Source organism: Podarcis pityusensis, assembly GCF_964106645.2.
Source record: "Podarcis pityusensis genome assembly, chromosome: 11".
In the NCBI taxonomy this organism is placed as follows: domain Eukaryota; kingdom Metazoa; phylum Chordata; class Lepidosauria; order Squamata; family Lacertidae; genus Podarcis; species Podarcis pityusensis.
In genome coordinates this window covers 9,553,546-9,571,752 of record NC_138036.1, presented here as the reverse complement: position 1 = coordinate 9,571,752, position 18,207 = coordinate 9,553,546, and the positions used below count along the sequence as shown (strand labels likewise).

The following is an 18,207-nucleotide window of genomic DNA, read 5'->3' as shown; positions in this document are numbered from 1 at the left end:
AACTGAGGCTGCTGAACAGCCTTTTGGGTTGGGGTATTGTTTGCTGGGGGTGGGGCGGGTTGTTTCTCTTTTTGATACTAATTTTTTGTACCCTTATTTTAGAGCTTACCACAATTTATGTCAAAAGTGTTTAATTTGGTTGTGATTTTTTTTGTTTATTGTTTATGACTGCTTTTGTTATCTTTGTAATTATGTGTTTTTTCATGTTGTAAACCACCTTGAGCATGGTTTTAACTATGTTTTGTTTTCAAAAGTTGCTCATAAAATTTATTGAATTAAAATGAATTAAAAAATCAATACATCCTGCTTGATTCCAGGGGAGGTATCACTTGGCACGTTGTCCATACTGGAAACTTGTGGCCTCTCTCCTACCTAATATTTATCTTTGTCTTTTTTTCTTGAAACAAAACTGATCATCTGGTCATTATAACTGATTGAAATTGATATTACCTAACACACTGAGGCTGCAATCCTGTGCATGCTTACCTTTCAGTAAGACCTATTTACCCAAGTCAGTAGCTGTGCAATTCTGTGGTTGTCTGTTAAAGTAAGTCCCAAAGTGGGAGTTCATTTCCAAGTAAACATCCATAGAGCTGCACTGTTAGTCCCACAGATAGGATTGATGCAACTTAGTGTCTGCACTAATCTAGCAAAACTATAGCAAATCTAGGCAGTCTCTTAACATTTTTTGGGAATTTGTTTCTCCTCCCTCAGTTCTGCCTCCTGTCCTCGTACCACGGCATACAGAGATTCTGACTGAACTTCCACAACTTGATGACTATACTCATTCCATTCCCGAAAACACTAACTTTCCAGCAGGAATTGAACCACAGAGCAATTACATACCAGGTATTTATGTGAAAGCAAATGGCGCAACGAGTGGCCTCCTGCCATCTGAAGGACTAATTTCAAGTACAACAACCAAAGAAAAAGCAAATAATGCAGGGAGGAGGGTAGGGCACCCCAGGATTTGAGTTTCTTTGCAGCAGCTGTGCTGGTGGTAGCTTCTCTGACCCTTTAGAAGCCTGTTCAGCTTTCAACAGAATCTTTTATCAGGATTGATAGCCCGCCCAACTCACAATTGAGTTTGGTATCAGTGGATTGTTGGGAATGGACTTGACATTTGATCATCTGCTAACATCCTGGATTTTGGATAAGAGGCACAGTCAACTCAGGCTTCTAGTAAATTTTAATGTGTAGGCAGTAAACATGTACTAAATTCTGCTTCCTTGTTCTGTTCTTCAAAGCCTAATTCAAGGTAGCTTTATAGGTTCCAATCTGTATAGGCTGAGTCCAGGATATATTTGAGAGTACTTCTTACATAGAAGCCCTCTTGTCCTTTAAGTTCTGCAGATTGACCCCTGCTCACTCTCTTGGCTATGGGATGTAAGAGACCTCTGGCCCAGAGACACATCTCAATCCTCTTCCTTAAGATTTGTAAACCAAAGAAGTGTTGCATCTTCTTTTTCCAGGCTTTAATCCATGTAACTTCTGATGTGCCTCTAACCCTGTTTAGCCACAATTTGTTCCCCTACATCAGGGGTCAGCAAACTTTTTCAGCAGGGGGCCGGTTCACTGTCCCTCAGACCTTGTGGTGGGTGGGACTATATTTTGGGGAAAAAGAATGAACGAATTCCTATGCCCCACAATTATCCCAGAGATGCATTTTAAATAAAAGCACACATTCTACTCATGTAAAAACACCAGGCAGGCCCCACAAATAACCCAGAGATGCATTTTAAATAAAAGGACACATTCCACTTACGTAAAAACATGCTGATTCCCGGACCATCCGCGGGCTGGATTTAGAAGGCAATTGGGCCGGATCTGGCCCCCGGGCCTTAGTTTGCCTACCCATGCCCTACATTGATTTGGCTTTGTGATTGTTCTAGTCTCTTATATTTTACATATAAGCCACCTGCAGTGTTGTGGCAGGCAGATAGGATCTACACTCTTCAAACAGATCCTGTATGCTTTAGATATTATTGGATACACATTGATTCATTTTTCTTAACATCTTTTTTTTTAAAGCTATGTAGGTTGTCATATACTTCATGTTCTACAGTACCTGTTCCCAAGGGAGGAGGGAAGATGAGGGGTGTTTTTGTTTTCTCCCTGGAAGTCTAGAGCCCATTGGCATGTCAGCTGGTATTTGGCTTGCTTCGGACTGGTTATAATCTAGCCCTTTGTGTGGTGCACCCTGATTGGCCTGTTTTTCAATCAACTCTGCTAGAAATCCATCCATCCATCCACAGTGTAGGGGGCATGTAGCCTAGAGAGCAGGGAAAATGGCAGGTGGCTGGTGGGTTTTATTCCTCTTTCCTCACATAACATAGTGAGATCCCCTGCAACTTATAAAATAAAGGCAGTGTGCACTCTTTAATTCTGCAAATTTCGAAAGCTTTAATGTGTGCAGGTTGTGCATGACACTGAGAGAACCCTTTCATTTAATGGCTCATTGATTGTACTTTTGGTAGAAACACCACCACCCGGCTATATCAGTGAAGATGGAGAAACCAGTGACCAGCAGTTGAACCAAAGCATGGATACAGGTAACGGTCTTAATTCTTACTGAAGACTTTAAATATGTAAGGGGGCTTAACAAACCTCCCTTTGTACTGATGAAGATTTATTAAAACATTTCTGTGCCCCCCTTTCCACAGTTCAAGGTGGCTTACATTAACAAAATGGAATCTAATTGCGTCTCAGCATGGGGTTCAGCCTTAATTCAGGCTGACGGGCAGTGCACTCCTTGGAATATGACTCCACTTCCAATTGTATCAGCTGATAGGTACATTTCGCACTAGCTGCAGATTCCCAAGTTGCCTTCATGGGTTGTCTTGAGTTGTGCCCGTTGTAGTAGTTAATTGAGGTTACGAAAGCATGGATCCGTGTCTCAAGATCCCTTTCCCCCTAAAGGTGTGAAGCTTTTGCAGTAACTGTGGTTGGTAAAGGAGGTTTACCACACCGCACTGCCTCTTTTCAGCCCCAAGATATGCTTGAAGGCAGGAAGTGGGATCAATGTAACATGTGCAAGCTACCTTTGTCTCCCTCCTTACTATAGAACCAGTAGCTCTATTAAGAAAGGAAGGGAGTGAGGCAGCTGCACACCTCTTCAAAGCAGGAAAGAGGCAGGTCTTGGGGCCCAGCTCTGATATAAAAAACCCCCGTTGTTACAAGTACAAACTAGAAACAAGCCTGGCTTTTGATACCCCAATTTGTTAACAGGCTGTAGTTTGAGTGAACTCCACTTTGCCAAGTTTGGATGCAGCAAAAAAGAAGGGCTATCCGTTTTAAACTGTGAACTAGCCCTAGTCCAACAAGCAGTTGTTGTGTCTAAACCAGACCTTTAGTTTCTGCAAGTGGCCAAGCAACCATTTGAGTTTAGTCCAAATCCTCTGACTACTGTACTCTGCCTAAGTTATTTCATATAAGCAAGGGGCAACATGGCCTTCAGTGTCCAGGGTCAAAATGGGGACGCTGTGGTTGGTGAGAGGTTGAAGTGTTGTGGAGATAAATGTCTGCAAAGATACTCTGTGCTGAATGTGGGTCATTGCTTGGGAAGTCTTGAAATGTGTCAAGAGGCATGAATTGTATTGTGTGCAGATCAAAGAGCAGTGCTTGTCGTAGGACTAACCTTGCAAAGTTTTGTCTTTTTCTTTGCGGAGCAATTATGTAGTGGCGAAAGCACAGGTTATCAGCTTGTTTGATGGTGTTATGTGTATGGGGTTTTTTGTGTGTGTCCGTCCCCCCACCCTGATCCCATAACCTTGGGTTTTTGTTTTGTTTTGCTACTCCTGATAGGGGTAGGCTTAAGTAGTAAGCCAACCGAAGTTAGCCGAGGAAACGGTTCAGTTTCTGCTCGCCTTCAGTTATGGCAAATGCTCCGTCCCAGGCTGCAAACATGGGTATTTCTCAGTCTTTGTAATACAGGGACAATATTTGCTGTGCATATGGCACGAGGTTACTGGCATTTGTTAAGTTAGAGAAAAGCTTGCCTTTGGCTCACTTTCCAAAATATACTTTTGCTGAACAGTAGCAATATTGTAGCATATTCAGAGTAAATCTAACATGGGATTGTGCTAGTGAAAACGGGTCCCAGCCTCCAAATGTGATTACTAAAGTGAATTTTTGTTGTGAACTAACATTTTTTTGTATTAATTCCTCAGGATCTCCAGCAGAGCTGTCTCCCAGTACACTCTCTCCTGTCAATCACAGCCTGGGTAAGTTGTAAACACTTCTCTATAATAAATGAGGTAAATGTGCTTGCATTTGGTTGATTATATTAGAATCCATTGCAGGTGGAATTAACTTGCAGAGTATGGGGAGAAGTGGTTTATTGGGGTGCGGGGATTAGCAGGGACAGTCTCTTTTTAATTTTATTTTAAGCACCTCTCCTGTGTCATGTTTCAAGTATGGGCACCCAAGGTTTAATTGCTGTCTTGTGTGTTTTAATCAAGGTGTATTCTATGCTTGAACAATGTTGTGCAGGTGGCCTTTTTGGTAACCTGCTGAGTAGACACACTGGGTAATGTGCTGTTCATAAATAAGCAGTATGTGGAATATCTTCAGGACACATACTTGCAGGCTAAAGTAACTACAATATTCAAAGCATTGGAATAGTGCTTTTTTCGTGTTGTAGCTGTTTTGTACTCTTCCTCGGCAGTCCTTTGAAAAGTCCTCCAAGGTAGATTTGTAATGTCAGCTAAATCCTATATGGGAAAGCTGAGGCTTAGAGGGCCTTTTCTGATGGGGTGATCAAGGTTGGGGGGAGATTTGACCCAGGGCTTTTGTTGTTCATGGCTTGGTTACTTGGCCACTCTGCTACATTGACCCCCCACCCCACCCCCGCAAGTAAAATCCCTTTCTGTATCTCTGGGGTGTTATTTTTTGAAAAAAGCATATTCTGTTACTGCAACCCTTGTGAGAGGTTACTGGACTGTGCAGTAGTCTGCCACTTTTTAATCGAAATAGTCAGGCAGACTATTTGGCATAAATGGAAAGGGAAGAATTGCCTGGTTTATTTTTTTGTCCTAGTTGGCAGTGCGGAATGGTTTGGGGAAGAGCAAAGAAATATTTGTTGGCAGTCGATTTTGGCTGGTAGTTGGTCTGTTATAGGGACATACTTTGTGGTTACAGTTATATCATATTGTCCTGTAAGAACTGTTTGTGAAGCAGACTCCCATGAAAGGTAGTGCACTCTCCTTCCTTGGAGTTTTTAAAGCAGAGATTGGATGGCCATCTGTCTTGGATGCTTTAGTTGAGATTCCTGCATTGCAGGGGGTTGGACTAGATGTCCCTTGGGGTCCCTGCAGTTCTATGACCTATGATTAAGATTGCCCTTAGAATCTCTTGAAAACTAGACACTGCTGAACTGATATCTAGTTCATTCAGCATCTTCTAGTAATATTTTCTCTGAGGATTGACTCTGTGTTTTGGGCACCTTTAAACTTGAATATTGCTGTGTTAGGTTCCACGGTACATAATGTAATTGCTTCCTTCTTTTGATCATGGGAAACGTAGAGGTGGTTGACGGTATGTCACGAAGCATGTCTTGTATAGTACAAGGTGTTCTGGATGTGGAGCATTTGGACAAATCAAGCAATCCAGACAAGAACATGCCTTTAATTTTGTGTGTACGTGTGTGTACACACAGAGTGTGTTGAGACAACTTGGAGAGAACTAGAGGTTTTGGAGACTTGTAAATTAGCATTAAAAATATGTTAAGCTTGTTGGATCTGTCGCACAAGATGAAAGAGAGGAAATGCAGAATGCAGAGGTTTTGAAGAAAGTACAGTGGTGCCCCGCAAGACGAATGCCTCGCAAGACGGAAAACCCGCTAGACTAAAGGGTTTTCCGTTTTGGAGGTGCTTCGCAAAACGAATTTCCTATGGGCTTGCTTCGCAAGGCGAAAATGTCTTGCGAGTTCCTGCGGGGTTTTTTTCCTTTTTTTCCTTCCCCCCCCTTTTTCCCAAGCTGCTAAGCCGCTTATCAGCTGATCCACTAAGCCGCTTAACAGCTGATCGCTAAGCCGCTTATCAGCTGATCCGCTAAGCCGCTTAACAGCTGATCCGCTAAGCCGCTAATAGCGCTAATCCGCTAAACCGCTAATGGGCTTGCTTCGCAAGACGAAAAAACCGCAAGACGAAGAGACTCGCGGAACGGATTCTTTTCGTCTTGCGAGGCACCACTGTACCGTATTTTTTGCTCTATAAGACACACTTTTCCTCTCCTAAAAAGTAAGGGGAAATGTATGTGCACCTTATGGAGCGAATGCAGGCTTTGCTGGCTAAGCCAGAAGCTAGAACAGTGAGAGGGAGCGCTGCGCAGCGCTCCCTCTAGCTGTTCTAGCTTCTGGCTTAGCCACACAAAGCCTCCGCAGGGCAGCGGGGAGCCTTCATCCCCTGCCCTGCGGAGGCTTCGCGTGGCTATCTATGGCTTTTGCGGAAGGTGGGGGAAGTGAGAGAGCCGCGCTCTGTCAATTCCTCCACCTCCCACGAGAGCCGCATGCACTTTAAAGGGAGCGTGGATATCCCTGGCTTTTGCGGGAGGTGGGGGAAGTGAGAGCTCGTGCGGCTCTGTCACTTCCCCCACCTCCCGCAAAAGCCCCCAAGAGCAGCGCGGAGTGTGTGTGTGGCTCTTGGGGGCTTTTCCCCGAGGAGGGAGAAGGGCAGCCCATCAGTGACTCCTCGGGGAAAAGCCTGCAAGCACTGCACACACACTCCACGCGGCTCGTGAAAAGGAACGCTGAGCCGAGTCTGGGATGCATACAGGCTCAGCGCTCCCTTTAAAGAATATATTTTTTCTTGCATTCCCCCTCCAAAAACTAGGTGCACCTTATGGTCAGGTGTGCCTTATGGAGCGAAAAATACGGTATATTATGTCTTTTCCGCTCAAACAATAGTCAATAAAATGTTCATTTAAGCCAGTGAAGGGAACTGCATCAAACACAATGTGCAGCTAAGAATTCTTTGAGAAGTCTAACAGAAGGGAATAGCCTTGTTTAAGGAGCACAACTAGAGGAGGATTTGGGGAGCATAGCCTTGACTAGCTTCCTATTGCCAAATGATAGTCCAGCATTAATACATGTTAACCACAAGAATTCTTCCTCTTTCCCTTCTAGACCTGCAGCCGGTTACCTACTCAGAGCCTGCTTTTTGGTGTTCTATAGCATATTATGAATTAAATCAGAGGGTGGGAGAAACCTTCCATGCGTCACAGCCTTCACTTACTGTAGATGGCTTTACGGATCCATCAAACTCTGAAAGATTCTGCCTAGGCTTGCTCTCCAATGTTAATAGAAACGCCACTGTGGAGATGACAAGAAGGCACATAGGTATGTACTTCTCGCCACGTATTCCAGCGGCTCTCCTGCTTCCTCTAACCTTCTTCCCTTGATCTGCTGAAAAAACAGTTCCGTCCATTGCATTCTTCTTTTTAAATTGAACATCTTTTGTTATTTCTTCATCTAAGTAATGGCAGCACAGCAGGTCATTTGTACAGTAGCTGAACGGTATATTTATATCTCTGCATCTTGGGGCCCCTCAGATCTGCTAGTGATATATATTAAAATATATGAAGAATGAGCAACAGGCAGTAAAACAAAACTAAGCAGCAGAGTAGCAGGTGCTTACTGGAAGAGCACAAGCATCCAGAAAATATGTAACCGGCGCTTGGCTAAACAAGACCGTATGCACTTGCCAGTATGTTGGATCTGGCAAATTTTAGCTGCTTCTGTTCGTTTAATGTTCTTTTTCTTTTTCTAGGGAGGGGAGTGCGCCTGTATTACATTGGCGGAGAGGTTTTTGCTGAGTGCCTAAGCGATAGCGCAATCTTTGTTCAGAGCCCCAATTGTAATCAGAGATATGGCTGGCATCCTGCCACCGTGTGCAAAATCCCGCCAGGTAAGAGGTGTATAACCAGCAGAGATCAGCCATCATTTCAGTGTATTGAAATGTATTTATTTGCCTTGCTGTGATGCCTAAGGAAAATAGTTGGGTAGGGGGATTGAATCATTTAAATGTGTGTAATGTAGTGGTACCGATCATTCATCCTTTTACCGTTTTTCCTTTTTTGTAGGCTGCAACCTAAAGATCTTTAATAACCAGGAATTTGCTGCTCTTTTGGCTCAGTCTGTAAATCAGGGCTTTGAAGCAGTGTATCAACTAACCCGAATGTGCACCATAAGGATGAGTTTTGTTAAAGGATGGGGCGCTGAATACAGGTACAGAGTGGCATTCCTCTCCGTGTTTGTAGAACCATCCTGCAGCCGGGATGGTAATGTAGGCCTGACGTTCCCTTTTACAAATTAAGCAAATTGGTATCATCGTCATATTGTCATCTTCAGATGAAGGGTGAAATAGAAATTTAATAAATAAAACCATTGCCCTCATTTTATTTGTATGCCACTTTTCCTATAGTTTAAACCATTCTGGTGATATATCGCAGTGTTGAAAACCAGATATCGCCCAGCCCCAAATTGGTGACAGAACTTGCTATTGGGGGGGGGGGTTTGAGGCACTGGCTCTTTGCCCCTTGTGGTCTTAAAAGTGGCCATGTAAGCTGATTGTTGAGCAGGGACTCTAACCAGGGGTCAGCAAACTTTTTCAGCAGGGGGCCGGTCCACTGTTCCTCAGACCTTGTGGGGGGCTGGACTATATTTTTGGGGGGAGGGGGGAAATGAACAAATTTCTATGCCCCACAGATAACCCAGAGATGCATTTTAAATAAAAGCACACATTCTACTCATGTAAAAACACACTGATTCCCAGACCATCCGCGGGCCGGATATAGAATAGAATAGAATACCCCGCCCATCTGGCTGGGTTTCTCCAGCCACTCTGGGTGGCTTCGAACAGAGTACAGTGGTACCTCGGGTTAAGTACTTAATTCGTTCTGGAGGTCCGTTCTTAACCTGAAACTGTACTCAACCTGAAGCACCACTTTAGCTAATGGGGCCTCCTGCTGCTGCTGTGCGATTTCTGTTCTCATCCTGAGGTAAAGTTCTTAACCTGAGGTACTATTTCTGGGTTAGCGGGGTCTGTAACCTGAAGTGTGTGTAACCTGAAGCGTATGTAACCCAAGGTACGACTGTATTAAAATACAGTGGTCTGTTAAATATTAAAAGCTTCCCTAAAGAGGTCTGCCTTCAGATGTCTTCTAAAAGTCTGGCAGTTGTTCTTCTCTTTGACATCTGGTGGGAGGGCGTTCCACAGGGCAGGTGCCACTACTGAGAAGGCCCTCTTGCCTGGTTTAGAAGGGGATTGGGCCGGATCCAAACCCCGGGCCTTAGTTTGCCTAAGCACTTGGCTTGTATGCTGGCTTCACGTGTTATTTCATCCCCCAACTCTTTCTCCCTTCCTCAGGCGGCAGACGGTAACAAGCACTCCCTGTTGGATCGAGCTTCACCTGAACGGGCCTTTACAGTGGCTGGACAAAGTATTGACTCAGATGGGCTCTCCCTCAGTGCGCTGCTCCAGCATGTCGTAATGCTCCTCGTCTCCACTAGCGCGCTTGAAATGCGAAGTCCAGGCAACAGACTTAAATATTAACAGCTCGTCTGTCGTAGTAACTCGTGTGTGGTCTCCATGAACTGTTTCCTATCCAAAAAGTTCAGAGAGAGAGAAAGAGACAGAAAAGCACTTGAGGGTCTCATCAGTTTCTAAGCACCTTGTGGGTTTTGTTTCCTATACTCTGATGCTCTAGATGAAAAGTTAGTGTATAGAAACGCCTTCTGCCGAAGGAGGGAGGGACATATTAAATACTTTAATGGTGTTTTTTATTGGGTATATATAAATTGAGTGTCCTAAAGGTTTACCAATAACATGAGTGGTTCAGTTAATGTATCATGGGACCCCCCCCCCCCCCAATTTTGACACCATTCTGCTGTCCTGAGTTTAAATTCCCATTGATAGATGTGCGGAGCTCTTTGACATAGGCAGCCATCTCGTAAAAAAGCCCAAGTTCTTGCTTCTCTATATTTTTTTATATTTTTATATATAAATATATATGCAGGCTTTCCGCTGCCCTATAACAGACTTTATGCAGAAAATCTCCTCTCCCCCCCCCCAACCTTTTCCAAGTGTACTAGCTGTCACCTTAAAAACCCCCTCTTTGGAGCGGGAGCGATTCTTGGGTTCCATCTCTTGAAATCTTGCGTGTTGAGTATGCTTAGTGGGCCTGAAATAGGCAGTGCCACGTTCAACCTTTCACTCCTTGCCCCCACGCCCACCTCCCCCGGGCCAAACCATGCTTTAAAAAATAGATTCTTCCATTGCCCACCTGAAGTAGTGGCATCTGTTGCCGGCGATGGGTGCTGCTGGCCCTGAGGTCCAGCTTGCACCTTAGTTTGAAAATATGGCGGGAGGTCATTCCTGGGAGATGCACCAACAGACCACTGCAGCTGTAACTGTGTGTGGTCTTCTGACTAGGGTTAAGAGATCACAAGGAGGACTATGCTTTCCTGCCTTCTCCTCCCTCCTGCCGTTAGCCATGGTTAATTACCATGGAATCAACATTAATATGCTAATGGTTTTTCACCTTGACCATGGCTAACAAATGCTACTGGGATCATGCTTAGCTGGGATCAAGGAGGGAGCGGAGGGGTTCAGACCTGGGTGGAAGCGAGGAATCTCTTAACTGCCGGCACGAGCCCTTTGCTTGGAGTGTTGCAATCTCTTAAATGCTAGGTCTGCAGCGCATGCAGCTGTTGCAAAATAAGTTTTTTTGACTGATAATAATCCACATTTTTCTCCCAAGAAAGACTTGTTCACCACCTTCAGATTGGTGAGTGTGCACTTTCAAAGCAGCACCCTTGTGTTTCAGAAGTGACAAGCGAGCAGCTGTAAGATGTTGCTGGTCCTTTCGTGTCTCGAAACCCTTTATGAGAACTTTCCCTTATCCAGACAGCAGAGATGAGTATGTGACATGCAGGAGTTGAACTCTATCTCTTTACACTCAGCAGGGGTTTGTTTGTTTTTTAAAAAGGTTGCCAGGATGCAACCCAGAGTCTCATCTCCTTTGCTCTTAAATCCAATTCTAAAATGCAGGAGACACAAACTCCAGCTCCTCTCCCTCCTAAGGTGTAGTGGGACTCCAGGTACGCCAGGCAACAGTTTTGGGGAGTGCAGATTGAAAGGAACGGTTGAGAGCAGCTGCACCATCAATTATCTCCTGCTTCACTGGTAGATTTTTTAAAGATAAAAGTCTAAATCAGATTTAATGTGGCTGCCCTACCAGTTTTCCCCTCTCTCCCACACAGTGAAATGCAACTTCCACAAGGGTTTGAACATAAAACTTAACATTTCTTTGAAGGTTTACCGGGCTGGTCCGAACAAAATTGTATGGCTTTGCTTAATGAGCATCCATTGCAGAAGGAGTGGATCTTGCCGAAGTCACTGCTTCTGCAGACTCCCTAGGCTGGGTGTTGCGACCAGCCATAAAAAGAGAAGATTCCCTAGTACATGTTATTGAGAACCATTGGACACTACATCTGAACCTTGCTTTAAGAAATATTTTGAATTATATTCTACAGATAAGTCTGGGTTGGGTAAGGGTTGGGAAACTGTATAGCAGGGTTATTCTGACTTGAAAAGTATACATCTTACTAACAATCTTGTGATCTAGCCGTCTGTCATTCTCATGTTGTTGTGGCAGTAGCAGGATTGCCTTTTTTTGTCTGTTTTCTTTCCTCCCCACCCCAAATCGTTTATTTGCACTAGTATTGTACTTTGTAAGTACACCTAGTGACAACTTCAGCTTTGAGAACAAACGTGGCCAGTGTTAAGCTTTGCAATCAGCTGACTAAACGGAGGATAAATGATGGATTTTTTTATGCCTTAAGAGATAGGGCATAGGAGCAATACCAAATATCGAGCCTGAGGGTGGGCAATCAAAGTGGGTCAGACAATTTTAAAAGAATTGGCGAAGCCATTACCAATTTGTGTAGTTTTACCAGTAGCCTAATGTATTGGTAGAACTTGTGAACCTAAGAAATAAGCTTTCATGCGTGTTGCATTTGCCTAATATGTGAATACACTAATAAAAAAATTTTAATTCTCACCATGGCTTGTTTGAATGGTTAAGCAGCAACATCCCCTGCTTAGAGGACTGCTTCATATACTATCTGTGAATATAACTGGTCCAGGATCCAAAACACTGTGACTTGTTTTGCATGCCTAAGGGAGTCTGATTGAACTTGTGGAACAACATCCCCAAGAGATTGTAAAGCTCTCTTGAAACTGGAGACGGGGGTGGGATTTGCAATATGGCATGGTTTGATGGAAGCAGGTCTGCCATTCCAAAGCAGAAAAGCATGTGAGGTTTAAAAAATAATAATTGGGTATGTCCATGGTTGACATTGTGGGCTTGGAAATTTCAGCTCTTTTGAGCATCTTTTGCTTCCTTGGGGGAACAAAATGCTTTCATTGTCTAGCAGGTGTGAAAGCACAATGGTTTATGTGTATTGCTGGAGTGATTTCCAGGAACTTGATGCATCAGTATAGAAGACATGGCTGCTGTCAGGCAGTAATCACAAAACATTTGTGGAAAGTGTCTTTCACAGCACTTAAGTTAAAGGAAAAACCAGTTTCTGACCCTCAGTGCCATAATATCAAGTTTGAAAGCAAAGCTAGCCAAATTGTCATTTGTTGTGAAAAGTGGGGCAACTGTGGTTGGGCCTTTCTCATTTCCTCAGGATGCCTTTGTCCTACTCAGGCTACTCTCCTTCCCTTCCCTTCCCTTCCCTTCCCTTCCCTTCCCTTCCCTTCTCTTTCCTTCCTTCCTTCCTTCCTTCCTTCCTTCCTTCCTTCCTTCCTTCCTTCCTCTTGCCATCACATTGCTCCTTGGCAAAAATGACAAAACCCTACAAAATCTCAGCTGTTGGCACTTGATCAGGCTAAAGGGCTTTACACTGTTGTGTTTAGTGGCAATAACCTATTAAAGTTGGTAAACATTGTGATCATCCATGCCTGGTGGTAGTCTTTTTTTTTCTTTTTTAGAGAAACAAGTGTATGGCACAAGCGTTTTGCTGGTTGCTGTTCTCTTGAAAAGCTGTTAAAATCTGAGGGATGGGAATTTGTGTTTTAGTGACAACTTTTATTTCCAATCATATTAAGGGGAATTGTGTAATCTGCTGAGCTGTGGTCAGGGTCTGCGCTCTATGCATTGTGTCAGAGAGGCTTTTATAGCCAGCTTGTCTCATATGATACCCTGCAAAAGAGTATGCTGAATTTTGTTCCAATGGCGCCCTATTCATTTATTCCAGTTTGGTTCGAAGGCACCGTCCCCTTCCTGGCAGGTGCTCAAGTTCATTGAACTGTCAATGATAAATATAGAGCTGGTTAATGCAAAACTTGCACAGGCAGGGCGGAACTGTCCAAAGGAAGATGCCTAAAGACATGGAACAATGCAAAACTTGCAAAAATGGACGGAAATTCTTGGCTCTCAGCTGTTCCTCTGGAACAGTGGCCTGTGTTCAATTATGATAGCTGAAAGCGAAGTTGGTGGTGTGCTACTTAGAAGCCATTTAAAAACCTGATAAAACAGAAGTTTTTAAATACTATTTCCAGTGGACGTAGGTCAGGGCTGTAACGTTTTCCTTGGCCTCACCCTTGTTGCAGGGGTGTGTGGAGCTTGTGGCCTTCCAGGTGTTATGTAATAAGATAGCCAGGCCACAGTTTACATGTATAAATTGGGTCCAGGAAGAGAGCGAGGAGTGAGAGGTCTCGAAAACCAAATTCTCTGCAAAAGGAGACTTTGAGTAAATTGGTCCTCTGTCAGTGCCATGGCTCCCTTCATCATGACCAGTGTTCAAAATTAGTTAGGTGCATTTTGCACCTGACTTTCGACCAGTTGCGACCAAGTGAAGATGCCTGGTTGCCAGGATAGTGCCCGACATCTCCACCATCTGGAGGTGCACGCCTGCGGACCATTGGATTTGGTCTGTTTTCACACACTAATAATACCCCATCCTGTAGAATTCTGTGAGTTATATTTTATCTGTACAATCTGAATGAATTTCTGGAACCAAAATGCTTTTTCCTGTGTAGCCTGAGCAAGAGCAGTCACCATTAAGAAAAAGAGGTCGGAACAGACCAGTATTTATGTGGACTGCCCCTCGATCAGGTGACATTTCTTCAAATTCTCAAAGCTCTTGACCTAGCTCAAGGTTGTCATCTGAACTCGCCAGATGTTTAACTGATAATCAACCACAGTCAGTCCATCATTTGAAAAATACGACTTTAGAGACACCTTGCCCCCAGATGGCAAGGAGACATTCCATTTTGGCAACTGTAACCTTTGGTTTAGGGAGCCTTTTGGCACCTAGCTAATATATCTGAGTTTGTAATGCTGATCCAGACCTTACGGAAAGGTAATAATAATAATAATAATTAATAATAATTTATTATTTATACCCTGCCCATCTGGCTGGGCCTCCCCAGCCACTCTGGGCGGCTTCCAAAAAAAATATTAAAATACTGTAATACATCAAACATTAAAAGCTTCCCTAAACTAAGGTAGGTTTTGGCGTGAAACGTCAGAAACGGTACCCAAGTCAAGGATCACTTCACCAGTGAAAGAATGGAGCAGACTTCTTTGATGCTTTGTGAAGGAAGCATTACCCAGGGGAGCAAACCTCTCAGGTTTTGAGGCATTTGGTAATGTGGACATAAATGCACGGGTGAGATCTTCAGTAGGTCCTGCTTGTGTGTATCTCACTGTCTATTGCAATTTTCAATCAAGGGTTCCTGGTGAGTGTCTCACCGTTTGAGGTAAAGGAGATGACTCTGACAGAATGGGCCTTCTTGATGACATCCCAGCTGGTGGAACATTATCCCCAGAAATCTTTGCCTGCTGTTGCCCTTAATTGTTAAGAAGACCTTTTTGTTTGTTTCTGAGGTGCAGTTTTAATTCTGCTGACTGTTCAGTGCTGGTCTTGAGACTTTATTTTATTTTTTGCTTAATTGGTTTTTGTATCGTTTTTACTCTTTTTGAAAACTGCCCTGAGAGAGCAATTGAAGGGCCCTATATGAATACAGTGGCACCTCGGTTTTCGAACGTAATCCGTTCCAGAAGACCATTTGAGTTATGAAACATTCGAAAACTGAAAACTCAATACAGAAGCCACGTGGCATGTTCATCTTCCGAGGTGTTCAAAAACTGATGCATTTACTTCCAAGTTTATGGCGTGCGAAAACCTAAACATTCATCAACGGAGGCGTTCAAAAACTGAGGTACCACTGTACTTTCATTTGCAACTTTTTTTGTGCCAGCCTCCGCCCCTCTTTATGCCATCCTCCTTTTTCTCACCCGCCCTTGTTATGAAGCACCCCTAAAAATACCCAGCTTTTGCTATGGTAGCCTGCACCTCAGAAGGAAGGAATCCAACCAGTGGCTTCAAGTAGCAAGAAAGGAGATTCCGACTCAACATTGGGAAGAACTTTCTGACAGTAAGAGCTGTTTGACAGTGGAGCTGTCTCCCTCGGGACGTGGTGGAATCGAAGGTTTTTAAGCAGAGGTTGGATGACCGTCTCTCATGGATGTTTGATCTGATATTCCTGCATTGCAGGGGGGGTTGAGGTTGCACTACAGTTCTGTGATTCCTTGTGGGGAACTTTCCAGGGGTCTCTTGCCAATGGTGTCTGGGGTCAGAGGCAAGGATGGGTGGAGCAATAGATGTGTACAACTGAAGTTTCTGCAGGCATCCCAAGCGGAGAAGGACAAGGCATACCTGCTGCTGGAGGACCCATTTGATCCAGGCAAAGACATTCATGGAGGGCACAAAGGAAGGGTGTGGCCTTTTCAGAGTCCCAAGGGCCACAAAGGAAGACCCGGGGGGCCACATTTGGTCCTCTGGGGTGGTAGAGCCTGAGTGTGTTCTGACCAGAGTGGAGTTGCACCAGTCACTTGGTGCCAGAGCCTCCGTTTGGCATGAAAATATGTCCAAGGTTCAAGCCTTGGCATGTTCAGTTAAATGGACCAGGTAACAGATTACGGGCTAAGAGCCTTCTTGTGTCAAAGATCCTGGAACCTTAATTAATTCATTTATTTATTGTCTCATTTGTAGATCTTAGCACATGGTTCAGGAAATTATGGTCTGGAGTCAACATTCCTTGATTGCCAGCGAAAGGCTTGTTGGGCTAATGGGGTAATGATGACACAATATGAAATCATTACTATTTTTTGTTACTTATTAAATTTATATAGCGCCCTTCATCTGAGGATCACAGAGCGGTTTGCAGTCTCAAAATCCAGCGCAACAGTTGCACTAGTGGGAAGTTTGTTGTTCAAATGGGGGTATTGGGGTGACACCAGATCGCTGAACAAGAAGACACAAAAACCGTGCTGGCTTCCTGCGCCTTTTTCTGCCAGGGTAAAGGGGCCCCTGACCATTAGGTCCAGTTGTGGCCGACTCTGGGGTTGCAGTGATTATCTCGCTTTATTGGTCGAGGGAGCCGGCGTACAGCTTCTGGGTCATGTGGCCAGCATGACTAAGCCGCTTCTGGCGAACCAGAGCAGCACACGGAAACACCGTTTACCTTCCCGCCGGAGCGGTACCTATTTATCTACTTGCACTGTTGTGCTTTTGAACTGCTAGGTTGGCAGGAGCAGGGACTGAGCAACGGGAGCTCACCCCGTCGTGGGGATTCAAACCACCGACCTTCTGATCGGCAAGCCCTAGGCTCTGTGGTTTAACCCACAGCGCCACCCGCGTCTCGCTAGCACACCGCTAAAGAACTTCAATTTAGTGCCATATTGAATTTATTCCATTGTCTTCAAAAAGTTGAAACACTGTTTTGTATTCTGCTAAATGGTGTTTTGCCAAAGAGACGCTGGGGAGATAGAATGTTCTAGAAAGCTCACTGCGAGAGACATACACTCTCTCTTTTGGTGATCAAAACCAGAATCACTTTTATTTGTTTCTGCTGCTCCCACACAAAAAAAGCCATGATTCCACTGAACTTGAAAGAGAAGTTGCACAGGAAATTACTTGCGTTGTATTTTTAAGGTGCTTTTTTAAAAACGTTGCTAGAGGCCACCATGATTTCTGGACTTGAATGGAAGGCTTCCATACATCAAAGGCCTCCCTCTTGACCATGAACTGCTAATTTTTATGGTGCATTTGAAATCCCCTCTCCCTTGCCATTTTTAAATTGGATTGTAAAAAATAAAAAGAAATGCAGTCGTAGCCCCTGGTCACAGAAACCTAGAACTGGGAATTATTTTTAAAACACGAGCATATTACTGGCCTTAAAATGAGAGAGGGAAGAAAATGAAATCCATATTTCATGAAAGATGCATGTTGAAATCATGAAAGGAGATATTTATAAGGGAGCCACAGCTCATTTAGGAAGGATGGAATTCTTCCTTTAGTCAAACCACATGGTCGGCAGCTAAGTGATCTGTCAAATGATGTAACTGTGTATCTACACAAAGCAGTATGCCACTACTTTTCTGCTTTCAACCACTGTTGGAAGTGCTCCTACAGCTAGCATGCTCTACAGTAGCAGTCAGCAACTCATGGAGGACCGGCCCTATCGTTAGGTTAAGTGATGTGTCTGCCTCGATGCTTGAGATGGGGAGAGAGTTGCAAGCAAAGAACCAAATACTTGCAGATAAAGTTACATTGTGCAAGGGAATGTATCCAGAAAGGATTCATTCAGGTGTCCTACATGCCAGGAAACAAGATTCCTGCAGCTCTGTTGTCTAATGTTGTTAACAGAGAACAACTTAAGGTTTATGTACAGCGGTTGCAATTGGGTTCAACCACAGGTAATACAGATTACATGGTAAGGGGGAGGATGTTAGGATATTGAGTTTCCATTCCACCTTTAGAACAGGCATGTGGAGTTGTTGCATGTGACATGTCTGTTTACTTCCAGCACAGTCTGCTGGGAACTTCCGTTGTATATAGCTTTTGCCTACACCTTTTTCTTTGGACACTAAGGGAAGCAGACATGTTTTTTCCTTTGTCCTGATGCTGAATAAACGCTTGTAAATATGCTTACATATGCCTCTGTCCGCTACTTCTGTTGTAAAGAGCTCTTATCTCTGCTGGCTTGCATGCTCAGTCTCTAAAGGTCTCTGAGGCTTGAGTTGCAGTTTTGATGGTGTTCTGAGAACCGGAGTTCGCCCGGCTGCCGGCTGATGGGCTGGAGCCAGCTGGGGGCCTGGCAGTTGCCCCCGTCTTCCCAGACGCATCCCAAC

The 18,207-nt window shown here is 44.2% G+C and overlaps 1 protein-coding gene across 4 annotated transcripts in view; it reads left to right on the top strand.

Moving 5' to 3' along the window:
* SMAD2 (SMAD family member 2) overlaps positions 1-12,060 on the top strand; it is a 38,796-nt gene extending 26,736 nt beyond the window's left edge. For all 4 annotated transcript variants that reach the window (XM_080973559.1, XM_080973556.1, XM_080973557.1 and 1 more), the window contains 7 exons: positions 715-849; positions 2,478-2,552; positions 4,170-4,223; positions 7,124-7,336; positions 7,767-7,904; positions 8,080-8,224; positions 9,366-12,060. In XM_080973559.1, the coding sequence (XP_080829685.1) occupies positions 715-849; positions 2,478-2,552; positions 4,170-4,223; positions 7,124-7,336; positions 7,767-7,904; positions 8,080-8,224; positions 9,366-9,489 (884 nt within the window). In that variant the 3' untranslated portion in view covers positions 9,490-12,060. The remainder of the gene's footprint in view (positions 1-714; positions 850-2,477; positions 2,553-4,169; positions 4,224-7,123; positions 7,337-7,766; positions 7,905-8,079; positions 8,225-9,365) is intronic.
* Positions 12,061-18,207: the final 6,147 nt, after the last annotated feature.